This window comes from Terrapene carolina, unplaced genomic scaffold, assembly GCF_002925995.2.
Source record: "Terrapene carolina triunguis isolate 2854851 unplaced genomic scaffold, T_m_triunguis-2.0 Scaffold88, whole genome shotgun sequence".
Lineage (NCBI taxonomy): Eukaryota > Metazoa > Chordata > Testudines > Emydidae > Terrapene > Terrapene triunguis.
Genome location: NW_020664439.1, coordinates 27,001,202 through 27,021,591, shown reverse-complemented (window position 1 = coordinate 27,021,591; position 20,390 = coordinate 27,001,202). Strand labels below are relative to the sequence as shown.

General features: G+C 39.7%; 1 protein-coding gene across 1 annotated transcript in view; it reads right to left on the bottom strand.

Annotated features, from left to right (window-relative positions):
• GMPS (guanine monophosphate synthase) overlaps positions 1–20,390 on the bottom strand; it is a 68,579-nt gene that overhangs the window by 10,055 nt on the left and 38,134 nt on the right. Inside the window, exons 7-14 of the mRNA XM_024192688.3 lie at positions 19,787–19,952; positions 17,974–18,125; positions 17,009–17,182; positions 12,601–12,706; positions 11,052–11,167; positions 9,812–9,937; positions 8,361–8,476; positions 3,022–3,152 (exon numbers count right to left, since the gene is read on the bottom strand). Of these exons, the coding sequence (XP_024048456.1) occupies positions 3,022–3,152; positions 8,361–8,476; positions 9,812–9,937; positions 11,052–11,167; positions 12,601–12,706; positions 17,009–17,182; positions 17,974–18,125; positions 19,787–19,952 (1,087 nt within the window). The remainder of the gene's footprint in view (positions 1–3,021; positions 3,153–8,360; positions 8,477–9,811; positions 9,938–11,051; positions 11,168–12,600; positions 12,707–17,008; positions 17,183–17,973; positions 18,126–19,786; positions 19,953–20,390) is intronic.

The window sequence follows — 20,390 nt, the reverse complement described above, 5'->3', positions numbered from 1 at the left end:
GCACTTCTAGGTACATTTCATTTTACAGGGAGGTCTACCAGCTAGGGCAGTGGTCCTCAACCTGTGGCCCGCTTGTGGCCCAATCAGCACACAGCTGTGGCCATACCTCATCCTCATCCTCAGGGCCATACCGGTAGTATATACATTGTGTGGATGCAGCCCACATAACACAGAAGGCTGCATATGCGGCCCACAATGGTAAGTAGTTGAGATCCACTGTGCTAGGGTCAGATTGGGGCCTCATTACACAATCAATATGAAATTTCCTATGTCTGTAGTCACATGCTTGGTGAGTTCAGCTGGGGAAGGATTGGCGAATAGCACACTTCAAAGAGACATGAGCTACTCTGAGGGAGAAGAGACATTTCTGATAGTTGTCACTGACCAGGAAACTCCAGGGGCAGGAAATACAGTTTTTGAATCCTGAGATGTTGGGCATAATAGTTGCCCCATGGGGAGTGAAGGGAAGGACACCCCAACTCCTTATTTAATCTAACTAGCTAAACACTAAAAGCTATCTAAATATATCAAATTTATTTACATTATTTACAGGAAAACGCTGAAGAAATAACAGTGGAAACTGAAGGGTTCCATCTGAGATCATGAGGCCGCAGAAAGGAACAGGGGATGCTGTTAGTCTGCACCACCCCTTATACCCTTGGTCTGAAACATAAGGTGATGAGCATAGGCATGGACAAATGGACACTGCTAGCAAAATTCTTCTGATCTCATTCGCACGGAGCACAGTGGAATACAAATAGGGACCATCAATTGAACAACATTTAGGACTAGACTGGACAAAACACTAGAAAACAAAGAGTAGGAAACAATTCTGCATTGGTAGGTAGATAGAACTACATAAAGATGTGAATAAATTGTTAAGCTCTCCATTCTGTCATTGGGATTCATTGGGCCAGAGGGGCCTTATCCAGTTTGACTTGCATAACACAGGCCACAGAATGCCACTTAGTAATTCCTACATCAAGCTTAACTTCTGAATGAACAAGAGATTTATCTTTTATCTTTTAGCAAGACACCCAATCTTGAAAAACTGAGAAGCCACTTCATCCCTTGGCAAAGGGTTACAATAGTTACAATGGTTCCTTGTACACCTTATTTCCAATTTCAATTAATCTAGCTTCAACTTCCAGCCAAAGGTTCTTGTAATGCCTTTGTCTGCTAAATCAAAGAGAAACCATTAATATCTCTTCTCTCCATTTAGGTACTCATTGTCCCTGATCAAGTCACCTCTTATCCATCTCTTAGATAAACTACGTGGATTGAGCTCAAATCTCTCACCGTGAAAACGTAATGGTTTTTCACACCAATTCATTGAAAGATTTTGCAGTTTCTCATATTTACATTCCTTGAGTAGAGACAATCTGAAATTGGCTTTTCTCCAGGAATTTATCATCTGAGTAAGTGCTTGCCATTAGTGAATCAGACTGATAACTATGTTAACATAGGCAAGATATACACTGTCATAAAGGTGTGTAATCACATTATCATTATCTTAAATGATGTACAGTCACATTTTGTCTTTTAATTCTTAATTCATCTTTGTTAAACATTTTCAGACCCATCAAAGTCACTTAAAAGCCCATGTCCCATTTTCAAAAGTGACAAACACTGAAAGTCAATAGGACATAAGAGCATAAGTCATTTAAGTGCTTTTGAAAATTCTACCCTTTATGTTTTGCTACTGTGGTTTTTGGGTTTCAATAGTTTTTTGACTTTGCAAACAAAAAGGAGTCAAAGTCTTATTCCTCAGTAACTTGATTTGCAGAAAATGGAAGAAAAAATATTTAGGTGAATTTGATTAATGGTCTCTCATACACTTACCATGAACCTCTCAAGCTCTGATATGTAACTAAGCAGTGAGCTATATTAGAAGTTAACTGAACCTATACATTATCATATTCCCAGACTTGGTCTGTAGTTTAGGCATTAGAGGACATTAAACATTTTCTCAGTGGGGTAAGTGTTGAAAGTGTTACTGTGCGTAGGCTTGCAATTGTTGGTTTTACAAATGCAGTTTAGCCTTTTTATTTTAAAGTTAAAATTAAAAAAAACTTGGTAGCAGATGGTGTGAGCATCTCTGTAGGTTTGGCTTATTCTTGAGGAGCTTCCTTGTTCTCACAAAACAATATGATCTTGGAAGAAATCTGGAGGTTTTTCTTTGCACAGTTCATTTACTCCCGGTAAACACAGATGATTCTCCTGTCTATATAAATCATTATTCAGCAATTTATTTAGAAGTCTTCTATTTGAAAGCCCATTTAGGAGTTATCTAGCTGTCATTCTTTTCTGTTTTAACCAAGTTGATTCTAACTTCTTGAGATGAAATTGAAAACTTCTTAGCACATTCAGCCTACTCTTCACTATTGAGCAATCTCTTCATACTAATTTTTTGCTTCTCAAGCCCGGAAAGAAGACAAATCTAGGAACAACTACTGTTCAGCTTGAAGAAATATCTCAAACTTCAGATGACACGTAATTTTTTTTGCTCTCAGCAGGTCTGGCTACACTTATTCAGAGGTTTCCATGGTTTAATATTTTAAATCATCTCTCAAATATTTAATGTTTGGTTAAGGAATGAATATCACTACAAGTGAAAATGGTAAGAACATCATAAGTAATTTCATAACATTGTGATTCATGCACACAATTCCATAGAGAAATGGAAAATGCTAGAGGAAGAAACTGTTACCAAACAAACAAAGGATGAATTCATAATCAGGCATTATGTAGTGTCAGAAAATTACTTTCTGAAGTGATTTCAGTAGAGTAATAATGTTAAAGACCCTCTAAATTTTACTCTATTTGGACAACATCTAGCAATTCATGCCATTCATCTCAGGATTTAAAATAAGGCTACCACCACATTAAGTAGTGATTTTTTGAAGATACACAGCACAATTCTTGGATAGTCCGGCTCTAAATCTGTAACTACATATTGATTTAAGAATTACAAGCATTTTGCGACAAGCACAAGCTAATGTATCCAGGCCAAACACTTACCAGACTCCCTGAGAATATTATGAGCCTCAAAATCAGCTTGGCGTAAAGTGCTGAGGACTCCGGTTGTCAGGAAAGTGGGTGTAACATCTGTAGGAGGTTCTTTGACTGGTGGACCGAACACATAGACAACTCTAGGAAGATAAAGTAGATTGTAGAAAAATACATTTTATGTCTAAAGAATTAAGTAGATTGCTTGGAGATTGCATCTTTATTGTTGCAATGTTGCACATGAGACCCAGAAACTATCAGAGTATGAATTTTTAACCGTGGCCCTTATCTACTATCTTGAGTTTAAAAAGAGAGAAGACAATTCAACTGGATATATTCGGTAAACCTGATGTACCTTTTATTTTTTATTTTTGGAACTCAAAAGCTATTTACTTTTATTTATTTTGATTTCCTATATACAGTCCCAATAGCTCTAGGCTTGCTTTTTCCTTTCAACTGAACAAAAATGCTCATTCATTGATGTTTCTTAGAGGGTTTTTCACTTTTCCACTGATGACAGTGAAAGTTCATACTGTTCCAATAATATTTAATAAGAATTTTGCATTTGCATACTTTCTGCTTCTCCTGGAATCTCCTTTAAAAGAGATCAAAGCCTGCTTAAGGAGGCTAACCTCACAGTTTGAGAAATAAACTGTGAATACATGGCTCTATCGCTATTTATAAATCTCCGGTGGCTTATTATATTAATAATTCATCTTCTGAATTCAAGCTGTGTATTTACTCCAGCTTCATCTTTTTATTTAACTGTACTTTGTACTGTACCAAAAAATATGACATGAAGCTGTTCAGATTCATGAATAGAGAAGAAACTTCAGTTACTACAGACTATTTAATTAAACAACAAATCCCTCATACACAGAGCTTCTGTAACAAGAAATGGGAGATTGCACTACTGCAGATTATAAAGACACTCCCATTTACAATGTATGTGACAATTTAAATTTCAGTGGCAAAACTATGTAAGTTAGGACGTACAATGGACTCTCTTTTTTCTTCCTTGCTCTAGAGCTAGGTGAAATATAGGATAAAGGACTGATGGACAGGACAAATTAATACATCTTTAGTATATGTTATAGTTTAATACTGTAAACGCGGACTTATGTTCTTGACATGCCTAACAAAGAAGTACTAAACATAAATCTGCCATATCAAACTGAGACTTGAAAAGTAAAAAAAACCCTCTCAAACAAGAGTCTATATTTACGACTAGGTTAGCTCAGAGATTCACACAGCAATAATCTTTCCTCATGGGATAGTTCCAAACTTCAGAGCTAGATTAGCTAAAAGCAATTTCTAATTTTTGCTTTAAAATTTTAAACACGCTTTGTCTGAATGTACATGTAGACCTAAGCATCCATGCGTGCCAATGTGAATGCATATAATTTGTGGGCATAAACAAATAAATAAAATGCAAGCACCCTTGTGTCCAAATAAACTCAAATTATGGGCAAGCATGCATTCTCTCAATTCTATTTTTTTAGTTAGAGACTAAAATCTGTGAAATTATGAGGTTGGAAGACTATTTTGATACACTACTCAAAAGTCAACTTCCTCCTCTCCCTTTAAAGTCCTTATAAACATAAAGAAGAAAGTTTGAGAATCATGCACTGGGCACCATACAATATCCAGAGACATAAGAAAACTGAATGAACAGAACAGTAACATTCAGTTATGCTGTCTATAACAGAATAACATTACACATACACACAAATATATTAAAGGAACATTATTAAACTTGTAAGTCAAACACTCAAAAGTTAGGAAGTGCCAGAATTAAGGTTGCTGCTGTGCATAAACGTTATGCAATAGTATGTAACCACCACTATTTTTTCCACAGGAACCCTGCCTCATTCAGTTCATGTATTTTCTTCTTGTAGTTCAGTGTGTGGCCTTATGCCTTATTTGCGGCACACTATTCAGACCTAAATATAGAATTATTAATTTCCTTTTTTATAGTGCTCATCACTATAGTATCACTATAGTATCTGCTTTATAAATATTAAATTTATCTTCACAATACTCCTGTGAGATAAGGTGATATTATCCCCATTTTACAGATGCGAACTAAGGCACCGAGAGATTAAGGTAAACAATTTACACTAATTTTATTTTTCTGGTTTGAGATGCCCAGGACCTGATTTTTCAGAATACTTAAAATGTTCAAAGCACAACTCCTATAGACTTGAGTTGCAGCTGTGAGCGTTCAGCACTTCTGCATATCAGACCCCAGGGTATCAAGTTGGGCAATCGAAAAGCGAGAAATAACGTGACCCACTGTGAAAGGTTTTGTTTATGTGATTTACTCAGCATCACACAGGAACTCTGTGGCAGAGGTTGGGATAAAATCCAGTTCTCCAGAGCCACATTCAATTGCCTTAACCATGAGACAGTCCTTTCTCTTCCAGCAATCCCCTGCCTCACTCACTACCTACTATGAAACAAGTAAAGCAGGGGTCTTACAAACAACAGCTTCCTTCATTGCATCACTCAGATTCACCCCCAGAGCAGGTCCATTCTATGCACAGTCCCCCTCTTTCTTCCACAGCCTTGGATCCTTGTCACAGTCCGATTCTCCTTGCCTACCCAGTCCCAGTTTTATTCCTCAAGCTTCTCATTCAAGACCCAGTTTTCTTGCCCAGCCAGTCCTAGACAGCGACACCAGTGGGGGAATCTGAGTCCCAGTCTCTCCTTCCCACACCTAGTTCCTGGAACTTTCTGGGAAAGGAGACTGGTCTCCCCCTCTCACCTGAACTCCTTGTCCCACCAACCCCAGTTCCCTCACCATGATTTCATCTGACCCATCTCCCCACCATGCCCCTGGCTCTGTCCTAGCATCCCCTGCACAATACCCTCCTCATCTCCTTGCTCTAGTCTCCTCCCTCCCTGGCTCTTTGTCCCAGTCTGTTTGCTGAGCCACTTGCACCTTTCCACCTGCACTCTAGCTCCTTGTCAGAGCTCCTCCCTATCCCTTCCTGCTGATTCCTAGTCCCAGTCTCACCACAGCTCCTCACCCAATCTCAGTTTCTTCCCCCCTCACCCCACAAACTGGCTCCCAGTCCCCCCCCCCCCCATTTCTCTCACCAGATTCCAGTCCCAGTCTTTCCCAATCTTCCAGTCCCAGCCTCCTTATCCAATTAGTTTCAGCCTTCAACCCCCAGCCCCAGCTTTCAGTCTCCCTGCCCAGCCAGTTTATGTCAGTTTCTCCCTCCTCCTCCAGTCCCAGTCTCACCAAACTCCTTATCCCAATTTACTTGTTTTCCTCACCCCTGATCCAGCTCTTGTTCCCTCTGCATTTGAATCAAACGGCTTCTACCTCCACACTGCCTGGACGCCAATAGGGGGATCATTGAGAGCACTGAAGAGATAGGTTCTCTGCTTTCAGTTCCGGTGCCTAGCCCAGAGGTGGGCAAACTACGGCCCACGGGCCACATCCTGCCCAGCCCCTGAGCTCCCGGCCGGGGAGGCTAGTCACTGGCCCCTCCCCTGCTGCCTCAGCACGACGCGCCGCCAGCGCTCTGGGTGGCATGGCTGGCTCTGCCGGACGGCTGCGAGCTCCTGCCACTCTGAGCAGCATGGTAAGGGGGCGGGGGTGTTGGATAAGGGGCAGGGGGTTCTGGGGGGCAGTCAGGGGACAGGGAGCAGTGGGTGGTTGGATGGGGGGGCGCGGTCAGGGGATGGGGAGCAGGGGCGGTTGGATAGCCGTGGATGGGGGGGAGAGGGAGGCTGTCAGGGGGCAGGGGTGTGTATTGGGGTCGGGGCAGTAAGGGAACAGGGAGCAGGGGGGGCTGGATAGGGGGTGGGGTCACAGGAGGGGGCGGTCAGGGGACAAGGAGCAGGGGAGGTTGGATAGGTCAGGGGTTTTGAGGGGGGCGGATAGGGGGCGGGGCCAGGCTGTTTGGGGAGGCACAGCTTTCCCTACCCGGCCCGCCATACAGTTTCGCAACCCCGATGTGGCCCTCGGGCCAAAAAGTTTGCCCACCCCTGGCCTAGCCCCACACCAGCCAGGAGCAGCCATTATGGGGAAAAAAATCAAGATTTGTCGCTGTAGCCCTGCGCTACAGCATGCCCTTTGGGGATGGTGCATGCAGTGTGACAAGTGCTAGGAGCTGCAAGAGGCTCAAGCATGCTCAGTGAGGATGGAATTTTCAGAGATTTTAGCTGGGCATGTGCAAACTGTGATTTTTTAAAGGCCAGACTTGGGCAGATTTTCACAGGGACAGCAAAAAAGGCACATCCTGACACAAAGACAAAGCATCTACCAAATATCAAATCCCTGCACCAAAGCACAGGTGTGCTAGAGCTTTTCAAAATAGAGGTCATCAGAATTGAATATGGATATAACATATTTTTGCCTACCCTCATTCTTGGAAAGGGCTGAATCATGTTGGCTGAAGTCGTCGTCCCTTCCCCCCAACCCCCCCCCCCCCCCTACCCCCCCCCCCCCCCCAAAAAAAAAAAAAACAGCCTGAGGCAGACACCTGGCATGGAAGATTTCATCCCAAACAGTTAAAATTAAAAGAAACTGAAAACAGGATCTTATAATGGGAAGTGTCATGCAATATTAACAACATGCAGTGCTACCAGATTAATTACAATATAATATACGGGAGGAGAACCAAAGGACATTTTTTCCTTTCAACTATTTAAACTATTAGCTTGAATGGCAGACCTGCTATATTGCCTTGTATAGATTTCTATAGTAATGTGCACCTAGATCTTCCATAGGCACTTTCTGATTAATTCCATCTATTTATCATTGATTTAATGTTTCAGACTATACAGAGAAACATGTCTTCAGACACTCAAAGGGCTATTTAACAGAGGTAGTTTTCTAACAGAGGAGGAACAAGTTGGATTATTCAGATTGCTTAGTGTTGCTAATACTAGTCCTATTTTAGTCAATGGGAGTTTTACAAGTGACTTCAGTGACAGATGGGTTAGGACAACTCAAGAGATCTTCTAAATCCCAGTCCAATAAATTTGTTCATTGTTTGGAGCAGCCATGCAAGACAGTAGGTTGCCTAGAAGAATGGGGCCTTGTACAAGTTTTACTGTATTTTGTCTTATCAAGTGATCATCAAAAAGAGAGAATACTTATTGATGTGTATTTCAAGTTTGTGCATCTTTGGAATAACTACACATCAGAATTCATTAGGTAGTGGTTACAAATAAATCTCAAAGTACATTTTATGAAGGCCATAACATTTAAAAAAAAACTTAGTTATACTAGCTACCTTCAGTTCTCAGCTTCTAAACTTTAGTCTAATTTCTGCATTCTATGCACAAGAATTATTAGTAAACAGATTGCCTACCAAATTGAGAATGTATACCTGTTAATGTTGTGGCACATGCGTGGTATGAGCCTGGATAGGAACATAAGAGACTCCCAGTGTGGAGCATCTTTACTGGAGATCCCACATACATAGCTATATGAGCGACAGTCACCCTGGGAAGTAACAGAAAGTGAACTGATATCTCTTAAACAAACAATATATAGTACTTTCCCATTTATTTTGTAGCAGTTAAAAATCAAGTTAGAGAACTAAATTTTAGTCAACAAATCAACATTTAATTAACGGTTATAAGCCCAGTGAAATCAATGTGACTGCATGGATATAGCTGAGGGCAGAACTAGACCCTACATCTTTAATTTGCCTTGTAATTCCTGGGTACTGGAAGGGCCTCTGAACAGTGAACTTAAATATCAAATACTCAGCAAAATTGTGGCACTCTACAGAGAATTTAAAAGACAACATTTCAGTCTCAGCTTCCAGCGCTGTCATCTGTTAAATTAGACCTTTGACACTTGTTTTAAAAATTCAAGCTCATTCTATTAAAAATGCCAAAAAACTACAAAATACCTTAAAAACATACCCAATGCCATCTAACAGAGCTTAACAAAAAAATTGCCAAATATAGCAAAGCACACCTCCTCCCACTAAATTTAAGAAACTTGCCATGCATAATACTCTAAGAACAGCCTATCAAAATGGAAGAAGGCATTTAGCTTGCTATGTCTGCACTTCTGTTTTGGTAATAAGTCAAAATTAATTTAAATAAAAATAACTTATTTTTAAAAACTCATTGGCATTAGAAGAGCACTTACAAGGATATCCATAACTGCTATACTAATGCAAATGCAGAAAACACTTCCATTTAAATCAAGCAACCAAGTCATTGTACCTTGTGAATTTGATCTCAACAAAACTAATTAGAATGGATACAATCAGAGATGCCAGTACACCCCCAGTCACAAAACAATGTCAAGAGAATCCTTGCAGTTTCATGTCAACAACATGATAAATTATATTTTGGAGATTTCAATATTGTATTGTATTCCTACTGTCCACAAAATGAATTTTATTTTCACAAAAATATGTTTTAAAGGTAAGCTGTTTAGTGCCAATGCGCTTGTTTTTTGGGTATTCTTTTTAATTACAATGAGCATATAAATGGGTTGGATTGGCAGTATGAGTCTTTTGGCACAGCATCTGATGGGTGTTATTGGATCTTAAGGACCTCAGACAACTGGATAGTCACTTCTGTAAGGCCTGGCATAACCTTCCTGAGGACCTAAGATTACCGGAAGGCCCACACACCAGCAAAAATAAGTTAAAAATAAAAGTGATATATTTTGTGGATTCTCCTTTAATTTTATTTTCTTGGGCCATGGTATTTTCTTTATTTTTCTTACAGCATTAATTATTGATTATACTAGATTGCAGCCTTCTGTATTCAGCATAAGCAATCTTCAACACCTCCACAGAGCCACTCCACTAACCTGCACTCCCACAGTTTTGATTGGCAGCAAGAAGGCATTCAGTGAATGTAGGCTTGTGATCTGCATCAGCTTCTCCTGGTCCTCTTCAGTTGTGCATGCTTTGACCCTTTGTAACAGAGTGTGTGGCTGTGCAAGGGGGCAGAAAAGCACTTTTCATAATTTTTGTAAAAAGACACATTCAGATAAAACTTCTAAATGATTATGCAGCCAAATGTTTATGTTCACTTTACATTTATGACAGCTTTATTCATTGTAAAGCAATTTGCAGTATGGTTTTCATTTAACAAAGTTTAAGCATTATGAGGAGCAGTACAATCTATGAGTCTCTGTTCTGGTAACCAGAATGCATACACACTTAGCAGGTTTGAGTCACAGTTCTCCAGAAGCAACAGATTAACTTATTTTTCTTTCTAGGTTTGTTCTCTAAAGGTATCATTCACTGAGGTTTCTATTTATGCTATTTCTTCCCAATGCAGCATCCTCATAATGAAAGCAGATCTGTACATAACCTTGGGACTCCACTTATTCTGGTGATCAGGAGCATCACATGCTCAGGTAATTCTTCAGCAACTTATGGATAGGTGTGATGAACACATTGCTCTTAGTGCAACTCCTGATAGCTAATTTGTAGCCTTTTTCAGCTAGAAAGAAGATGCAGCTGAGGTTATCATTAAGGTAATGGCTGCAAACAGAGGGAAATGATCCACTACTAATTTACTTGGGTGCTCAGAATTCCTGCTTATGACATCTCACAAATATATCAGACCCTTGTTTCTCACATTATGATCTAGCTGCCCAATGACAGTTCATGCAGGCAAAACTAGAAGATTACAACTATTTTGAGGAACCACAGCTATTTTCTGCCAATACTATATGGCTGGAAACAGTCTCAAAAGTCCTCTTAGCATAGTAATTTTTAGATTGTTCTAGCTAAACAACTCATTCTGCTGCTGTAGAGTAGTACACAATCAACTTTTCTTTTTCTAAAAAGACAACATTTAAATGCAGTTTTGTTATAGCACCAATAATGCTATCTGACTACACAGAAAATCTTCAAGTTCGCACAAATTAAGTACCAAACAGCAGTTCTCAAACAAAGCAGCAATACTACTTTTAACAGTTACATTTTAATATACTATAAATCTCACCGTAATTCACCAAGGAATTAGTTTTCATATTTCTTTCATGTTATTGGTTCCCATGAAACCCACCTTCTTCAGTTCCAATAATATTTAATTACCTTTTTAACACTTGCAGAAAAATCTGCTACTATTTTCAAAATGTTGTTAGTTTCAGGGAAGTCTTTGCAAACATAAGGTTCTTCAGCACATATTACTCTGATTGCTAGGCCAGGACCTGAAATGCAAAGTTAGAACAGCATTACAGTAAAGAATGTGCAAGTGAACAGTCACATTTAAAATGTATTATAAGAATCTTAGAAGAGAAAGCTTTATCACTAAGTATAGTTTGTTCACTTTGCTATTATATCTACAGTATCAGTTAGCTTAACAACATTTCTACCAAGATTGTACAATATACAATATCTGTTCTAAAGCAGCATTTTTGTTACTTAACTTGTATACTCAGACATTTATCTACATCCTAAATTGTATGGTTGTGTCAGGCAGTGGTTAGTGCCTCTGATGTTTTGCTACCAAGAGAGAGAAAGGATTGTGATTACAGCAATGATAAGACAGCTGCCACTGCCACCTCCTGTTATACAACTTATATGCAAAAGTTGTGGAGATTTGACAAAAACATTACAATTACAAGTCTAACACATCACTGAATAATGCTGACAGTGGAACGGCTTTAAAAGCTGATTAACACAAAATTGCTTGTAATTTGGCTCGAAGTGTCCTAATGACATCTCTTGTAATAAAAGGACAGTGGTACTCCTAAACTAATTCATACTTTTATACAGTGCTTGTGCTACTAATAGGCTGGTCTGTGCAAACTGCCAGCTACTAGGCTGATTTGTGCCACCTGCCAGCTACTATCTACTTCAAGAACTATAGGACTACTTTTGTTCCTTGCATATTTTAAAAACAGTGACATCCCTTTCAGCAGGGTTCAGTTTTCTAAAATACAATACAATTCTGAGGCTGTCTGGTCAAGAACTGTTGCTATCTCTTATAGCCCCTCATTTCTACAAAAGATAAATTGGTCCTGGGAAGGAATGACTTAGATTAGTGTTCCAAGCTGGACAGTACAAATAATATTCAGTTACATCTCACTGTTAATGGAGTTTTTGCACTATGGAGCTGAAAGAGAAAGCATATAAAAAAAGCTACTGGACTAATATTTCTTTTATCACTATAAACAGCACAGTGGCTCTCTTATAAGGGGTGCTTCATCTCTAGAAAACACAAAATTTGCTTGAATATAAAGCCATCGTAGATATACTAAGTTTCTGTCTCAACATTGTAGTAGGGATATAAATACCGTTTAAAAAATTAACCATGTAAACCATTTAAAAATATTTTGTTTAAACGGTTAACCAATTAAAGGGCCGGCCAGCAGGCATGGCTGGCGCCACTGCATCCAAGCAGCACGGCTGGGGCTTAATGCATGACTTAATGTGGGGCTGGCCAGCCCAGTGGTTAACGGTTAAGGCGGGTTAACCGGTAAGACTAATGCTCACCAGTTAACATTTTACATCCCTACATTGTAGAGTTGAATTTTTCTTATATTCAAATATAAAACTTATTCTGAGGATTATAATAAAAACATTAATGACATTTGTAGTCCTTGACTTTAATGAATTACACTAACCCTAAATCCCATACCTGGGAAAGGATGCCTTGAGACCAGCTCTTCTGGGAGACCAAGTTCTCTCCCTAGCACTCTTACTTCATCCTTGTGGAAGTCCTTCAGTGGCTCTATTACTCTACCCTACATAGAAAATAAAGTAATTTACATTTAAGTTGCCATGTTCAAATTGCACCTTAGTAATAACTCCAACCATCTGTTGACAGATAATGTTGTTTTAATCAAATTAGTCCTGTGAAAAGTGCCAGTACTGGGGATTAATAACTGAAGCAGAAAGGAAGGAGTGCATCTGAACATTGCTTTGAGAAAATGCTTAATAAGAAGGAAAAATGGATGAGAATGAATCTTCACCACACATTTAGCTTCAAAGATAGAAAAAAAACCATAACTGTTCCATCAGCTGCTAGACTTGATATGCCTCTAGTCAGAGATGGTTAAATTATTTGTTGTGAATAAGCCATACAAATGTAGCCGCTTTTTCAGTTCAATCATTCACAAGCCAACCCAGAAGTCTTCAAATACATTCATTAGTCACCAAAAACTCCGGACAAAATTTCAGGTTATGGGCCAGTCACATCAACTATTTACTATACGTGTGGTGTGGTCAGTCACCTATTCTCTATAGTTCTTATATTGCATTTATCAATATAGTATCTGAGAACCTTCCAGTCATGCATTAAGCAACATGACTAACATCTGTCATGTGTTTGTGCTCTTATCCTTTGCCCAGGTGGAGAAGAGTATGGAATCAACAGAAATATGGAGCTGGAAGGGACTATGAGAAGTTATCAAGTTCAGCCCCCTGCACTCAGGCAGGACCAAGTAAATGTAGACCATCCCTGACAACTGTCTGTCCAGCCTTTTAAAAGCTTCCAATGACATGGATTCCACAACCTTCCTTGGAAGCCTATTCCAGAGCTTAACTGCCCTTATAGTTTAAAAGTTTTTCCTAATATCTCACCTAAATCTTCTTTGCTGCAGATTAAGCCCATTACTTCTTGCTCTACCTTCAGCAGACATGGAGAACAATTGCTCACCATCCTCTTTATAACAGCCCTTAACATGCTGGAAGACTGATAAGATCCCCCCTTAGTCTTCTTTTCTCAAGATTAGGCATGCCCATTTTTTTTAACCTTTCCTTATAGGTCAGGTTTTCTAAACCTTGTATCATTTTTGTTGCTCTCCTCTGGCTTTTCTCCAATTTTTCTTAAAATGTGGTGCCCAGAACTGGAAACACTACTCCAGCTGAAGCCTCACCAGTGCTGAGTAGAGTGGGACAATTACTTCCCATGTTTTAGTCCTGATAGCACATTCTAGAATATTAGCCTTTTTCACAACTGCATCACATTGACGACTCATTCAATTTGTGATTCACTATAACTTTCAAGATCCTTTTCAGCAGTGCTGCCACCTAGCCAGTTTTGTAGCTGTGCATTTGACTTTTCCTTCATAAGTACTTTGAACTTGTCTTCATTGAATTTCATCTTGTTGAATTCAGACCAATTCTCCATTTTGTCAAGAACATTTTGAATGCTAACTGTGTCCTCCAAAGTGCTAGCAACCCCACCCAGCTTGGTGTCATCTGCAAATTGTATAAGTGTACTCTCCACTCCATTATCCAAGTCCTTAATAAAAATATTGAATAGTACCAGACCCAAGACTGACCCCCGCAGGACTCCACTAGATATGCCCTCACGGTTTGACAGCAAACGATTGGTAATTACTCTTTGAGTACAGTCCTTCAACCAGTTGTGCACCCAATTTACAGTAATTTAATCTAGACCACATTTCCCTAATTTGCTTAGGAAACTGTCATGTGGGACTGTGTCAAAAGCCTTACTAAAATCAAGATCGATCACATCTACTGCTTCCCCAGTAGGCCAGTAACCCTGCCAAAGAAGGAAATTAGGTTAATATGAAGTGGAGTGTCTTGTTTTAATATTTTTAAAATTATAAATAAGGGCATGTGTGTGCACACACACATTACTATATGTTTATGTTAGGGAGGGCAAGGTTAAAGAACTGCTCCTTGCATGTGGAGTGGAAGGTGGTGAGGTTTGTGATGGTTCTGAGTTCCTTTGGGAATTCATTCTACAGTTTTGGGTGAGGCCTCAAGAAAGCTCTGTCTCTACCTTAAGGGTAAAGCTCATATATGAAAGAAAACTCCATTGCGACAGAGAAGTGAACTTGTTAAGCGTAGTCTTCATCCCAGAGCTTTAGAAGATCTTTTAATATCCTGGACTCGGGCCATCAAGAGTCTTGTGAAGTACCAAGATCTTGAACTTGATTCAATATTCTATGAGAAGCCAGTACAGTAGAACCTCAGGGTTAGAAACCCCAGAGTTATGAACTGACCAGTCAACCACACTCCTCATTTGGAACCAGAAGTACAAAATCAGGCAGCAGCAGAGACAAAAAAAAAGAACAAAAAAATCAAATACAGTACAGTACTGTGTTAAACATAAACTACTAAAAAAAATAAAGGGAAAGCAGCATTTTTCTTCTGCATGGTAAAGTTTCAAAGCTGTATTAAATCAATGTTCATTTGTAAACTTTTGAAAGAACCACCATAACATTTTGTTCAGAGTTATGAACATTTCAGAGTTACAAACAATCTCCATTTCTGAAGTGTTCGTAACGCTGAGGTTCTACTGTATAGGAAGCCGAGAATGGCTGTGATGCATTCATGACAGCCAGCTTTTGCAGAGGTGTGCTGTAATGTTTTGTGTCAGTTGGAGTTTCCTAAGCACCGAATGCTTCATGCCCAGGTATACTGCATCGCTGTAGTCCAGCTGAGATGTTATGAAGGCATGAGTAATTGAGGGCAGGTCACTACTTGCCAGAATGGGATGGAGTCTCCTAGCCAACAACAGATGGTACTAAGCATTACTCTAATATGCTGCTGTGAGTATGCTTAGTGTCAATAAGGAATCCAGGAGCACTCCTAGGCCATGGACTGAATTGACAAATTTTGGGTGTGTTTGTTCAACCTTAGGAGACTGCACTGTGGTTGAAACTCTTCAGAATGCTTTCCTCTGCCGACCAGCATCATCTCTATCTTGCTCAGGTTCAGCTTCAACCAGCTGTTCTTCATCCCTGGTCTAATTTCATCCAAGCCCTGGGACATCTTGATGGTAGAGTTGTAGTCATATGTGGTGATGGACAGGTAAAGCTGTGTATCAACTGCATATTTTTGGCACTTAATTCATGTTGTCTGACCAGCTCATCTAGTAGGTGCATGTAGATGTTGTATAGGACCAGTGAAAGAGAACTTATCTTTATGGACTCCACAAGTGAGGGGTCTAAATAGTGGAGGTGCAATTTCCCATCACTATTTGTTGGGTAAGTCCCTCCAGAAAGGATTCAAGCATTTTAGTGTATTACCCTGGATCCCTCCTACCGCTCTCAGGCACAAGAACACTATCTTATGGCTGACATTGTCAAGTGCTTCAGAGAAGTCCAGGAGGATTAAAATGGATGTCTACGCTCTATCCACTGACAGCAGATCATCCATCAGTACTACTAAAGCGGTTTCAGTTCCATGTCCTGGCCTGAATCCAGACTGTGCTAGTCTAGGATAATAGCTTCAATTAGATAAACCAGTAGTGGCTTTCGGCTAGCTTCTCTATGAGCTTGCTCAAGAATGGAAGGTTTGACACTTGGCTGTAGTTGGGCTAGAACCAGGCTGAGTTTCTTAAGAGTTGTTTGAATTATTGTGTTTGAAGGAGAAGGGAAGATTCCTTCTCGAATGAGGGGTTGGCTGTTTCAGGCCTGAGTGGCACCAATTGCCCATGACTCTCTTTCACAAGCCAGGAAAGGTATGGGTTAGATTCACAGGTTTTGGTCAAGGCTCCCTTAGAGAGTGTCCAGATCTTGTTGGAAAGTTAGCATGCTGAACTCTGGGAATGCAGGCGGGCTATTGATTAGTGAGTTGAAGGCGGGATGGATCCAGCTTGTTTGGGAAGCCTATCCAAATTAGCTTTCCACCTAAAACACATGGTATTGTTTCTGCTCCCTTTTTGGGAAACGGTTTTTAAAATGGGAGAATGATGAAAAGCAAAATTTCTTATATGAATTTTTGAACAAAATCATTCATGCTGAAATTCATCAAATTGACAATTTGTGAATATTTTCCCCAACTATTCAGTATTGCCCAAATACTCAACCCACCAAAATTACTTTAAGAAAACCAGGAAGTTAGAAAGATGAAGAGTAAATTAATTACAGCCACATATATATTACAGTAACACCTAAAGGCCCTGACCAAAATAGGGCTCCGTCACACGGGGCTCTGTACAAAGCCTCCCTAGTGTCAACATTTCTATTGATAGGAAGGTATACATAATATTTGTTTTTTCACATTTAACTTCAGATTTGGGTTACACCAAAAATAAAATAAATGTGATACTCTCATTTTTTATTTACCTCTTCTCTCAGCTTTCTGATCAGCTCTGTGTCATTGTGATGAGTTTTTATTACTTCAGCTTTGCCACTTGCAACAAGGGAAGCACTTTCAATGAGATCAGGTCTTAGGGTTCCCTGAGCAAGAAAGACCTCTTCAGGTTTCAGATTCATTTCTCCAATTACCTCATTGGCAATCTATAATATGGAGGGAAAAAATAAATGTTTTACATTGATCTTGAGGGATCCAAAATCATCTTGCAAACATATTTAAAGGACTAGTGAATTGCAATCCCCTCTGCTTTAGACCAACACTGATTAATAAGAAGATTGCTTGTGATAATACTCTATTCCTGAAAAGGGGAAGCCAAAACTCCTGCACCACATTTGTCTGTTATGTATTTAGCTGAATGATTAATAAAAATAAATATATATTTTTAAATACTTGAATTACCACTAATAGTAACAGTGCTTCTTAGCCAGGTACACATCCTCCCTGAATCATTAATGATAAAACAGAAGTTAAAATGGCTGCAAGTTGATGCATTATAAAAACACCCCAAAACCAAGATATTAACTATCAAGTTAGTCATTTGCCATTTGGTAAAAGCATGTTATTTTTAAAGCTTGTGCAATGTATATTAGCCTTTATACGTGAGTCAGCCACTAAGCTGCATAGTGGACAGAATAGAAGATCTACTCAACTGTTTGTAATCATCACACTGTGATCAGTGGCAAACCTAATTCTGCTTCAGCTACCAGATTCTCCTTGAAGTTATGTGTTAGAGGCCTGGGCTCTGGAGCAAGATGTCCTACATTCTATCCTCACCTATGTCCAACATCCACATGCCAAAACACACGTGATAGCTGATGTCCTGAAGCATACATTGCCTGAGAAAGTCTCTCTCGAGTGGAGTAAGACTGCATTTAAAAAAATATTTAATTGACAGTGTCCCTTTTAAATGCTAAAATAACTATAAAGCGATTACCTTCACAAAGGTGTCACCAATAATTTTTCTTTTTTCCTCAGGACTAGTAGTCATATTTAAAGTCTTGCTAATTCTTTTTCGGGGAGTTCTGTCTTCATCAGAGATTGGCAGAGTTGTTGTACCATTGTAGAATGAATGGGCTGCATTTACCACTGCACAAAATACAGAAATGTATTGACAAAATCAATATATAATACTAAACAGGATTGCAGAAAATAAGTCTATTACTTTAAAAAGATCACTTGGAGGTCATATCTTCAGATACTCTGCATTTTACAGGGCTACTCAAGCACTCACTCATTTAAGGATTATCTGACATGAGGGTATTTCATCCACCTCCCTTACTAATCTATTCCACCATACAATTACTCTTGGTGAAACATTGAACCAACTATGGATGGACAAACCTTAGACTATATTGGGTAAGGTTTTCCTTGTGATGAGATGGAAGGTACAGTGGTTGCAGCTCTTTGCGCTGTTCACTGCTGGCAGTTTAACTGAATGTGTTGTCTAACATATACCATGTTACCAGATGCCTTGACAATCTGAGCACAAAAAGTCATTAGACACAATAGTATTCATTGCCAGATTTATCAATATGCAAAAGCTACTCACGAATTACATGATTTTATGTAAACAGTATGAATGATGTGATACTTCACTGCCTAACTTTGATATGCATCATTTGTCTCCTCTGATCCCATCACATCTCTGAGGAGAAACAAGCTGAGACCTTATTGGCCAAAAGGGATACCTTCTGATCTCTCATAATGTACTGCTTGTAACCCCCAGGATGCTTCCCAGCCAGCTTTTCTGAAAATAGGTTAAAATAAATAAGTAGGCTCCCCAGAAGCCATCGGTACAACACACACCTCAAAAAGAAACTTGTTTATTAAAAAGAAATTTGAAATCAGAAAGGTATCACACATGCAAATTGGCTTACAAAGTTAAACAATTAATACTTAGCTAGAGAACTGAGAGCTAAACTCTTCAATAAGAAAAAATTGCTTCGTATGAACAGGGAACTGCAACCACTGAAGGCAGGGCCGGCTCCAGCATTTTTGCCGCCCCAACCAGCGGAAAAAAAAAAGCCGTGATTGGCGGCACTTCGGCGGCAGCTCTACCGCCGCCGCTTCATTCTTCAGCGGCAGGTCCTTCCCTCCGAGAGGGACTGAGGGACCCGCTGCCGAAGAGCCGTACGTGCCGCCCCTTTCCGTTGGCCGCCCCAAGCACCTGCTTGCTGTACTGGTGCCTGGAGTCGGCCCTGGCTGAAGGCAATGGACTCATTTGCCAGTGGAAGAAAAGGAACTGATGGTTGAGGCAAATGCCAACTGTGATACAATTCCTCAATAGCTGTAATCACATATGTGCCACTGGTGAAATGGTTTACTCTCTCAGTTCAGGACATCATTTTTCACTCATCAATGGAAATCACGAATTTGTAAGTTAGAATCTATATATTTAAACTTATATTTTAAATTATTTGGCTCTGGGCTTGTGTTTTCCTATGCATTTTTGTACAATGACTAGCACAACGTGGCTTCAGTCCTGATTTGGATCATTGGGGAGTACCCTAATATTAAATAATTGTAATACATATAATTATAGAACATATAATACATATATAGTACATATACAATACGTATAATTATAGTACATATAGTACTAGTAACTACATTTTGATATTTAAATTCTCAAAATTTCACACGCAGTTTCATTAGACAATAAAACTGATTAATTGTAAGATTATGGATTTTCTTTTAGAAGACTAGCCATACTACCCATGAAGTATAAGTAACATGAAACACAGTACCTTTGACTTGAATTCCAAGTTTTTTGAGTGCCTCCTCCACAGACAGACTTTCCCTCTTGCGCATGAATCCATTATCTATGTGTACAGCTATGATTTGGTCTTGGTTTAAAGCCTGGTTCAGGAGAGCAGTACACACTGTTGAGTCCACACCTCCACTGAGTAAAACCTAGGTTAGGGCCAGAGAAAAAAAAAAAATCAAACTTGTCCAAACATCTATGGGAGAATGATAGTTAGCTTAAAACTCAGACTGAATATAAGAATTACCATGATCAGAACAAGGTGTTCTGTTGGTCCAATAAAAGATATTAACTCACCTACCTTGTCTCTCTAATATCCTGGGACCAACATGGCTACAACAACACCACAATAATAACCTACGTATCACACTATACCCCAGGGGTGGGCAAACTTTTTGGCAAGAGGGCCACATCTGGGTATGGAAATTGTATGGCGGGCCACGAATGCTCACAAAATTGGGGGGTGGAGGGTGGGAGGGCTCCGGCTGGAGGTGCAGGCTCTGGGATGGGGATGAGGGGTTGGGGGTGCACGAGGGTGCTCCGGGCTGGGACCAAGGGGTTCAGAGGGCAGGAGGGGGATCAGGGCT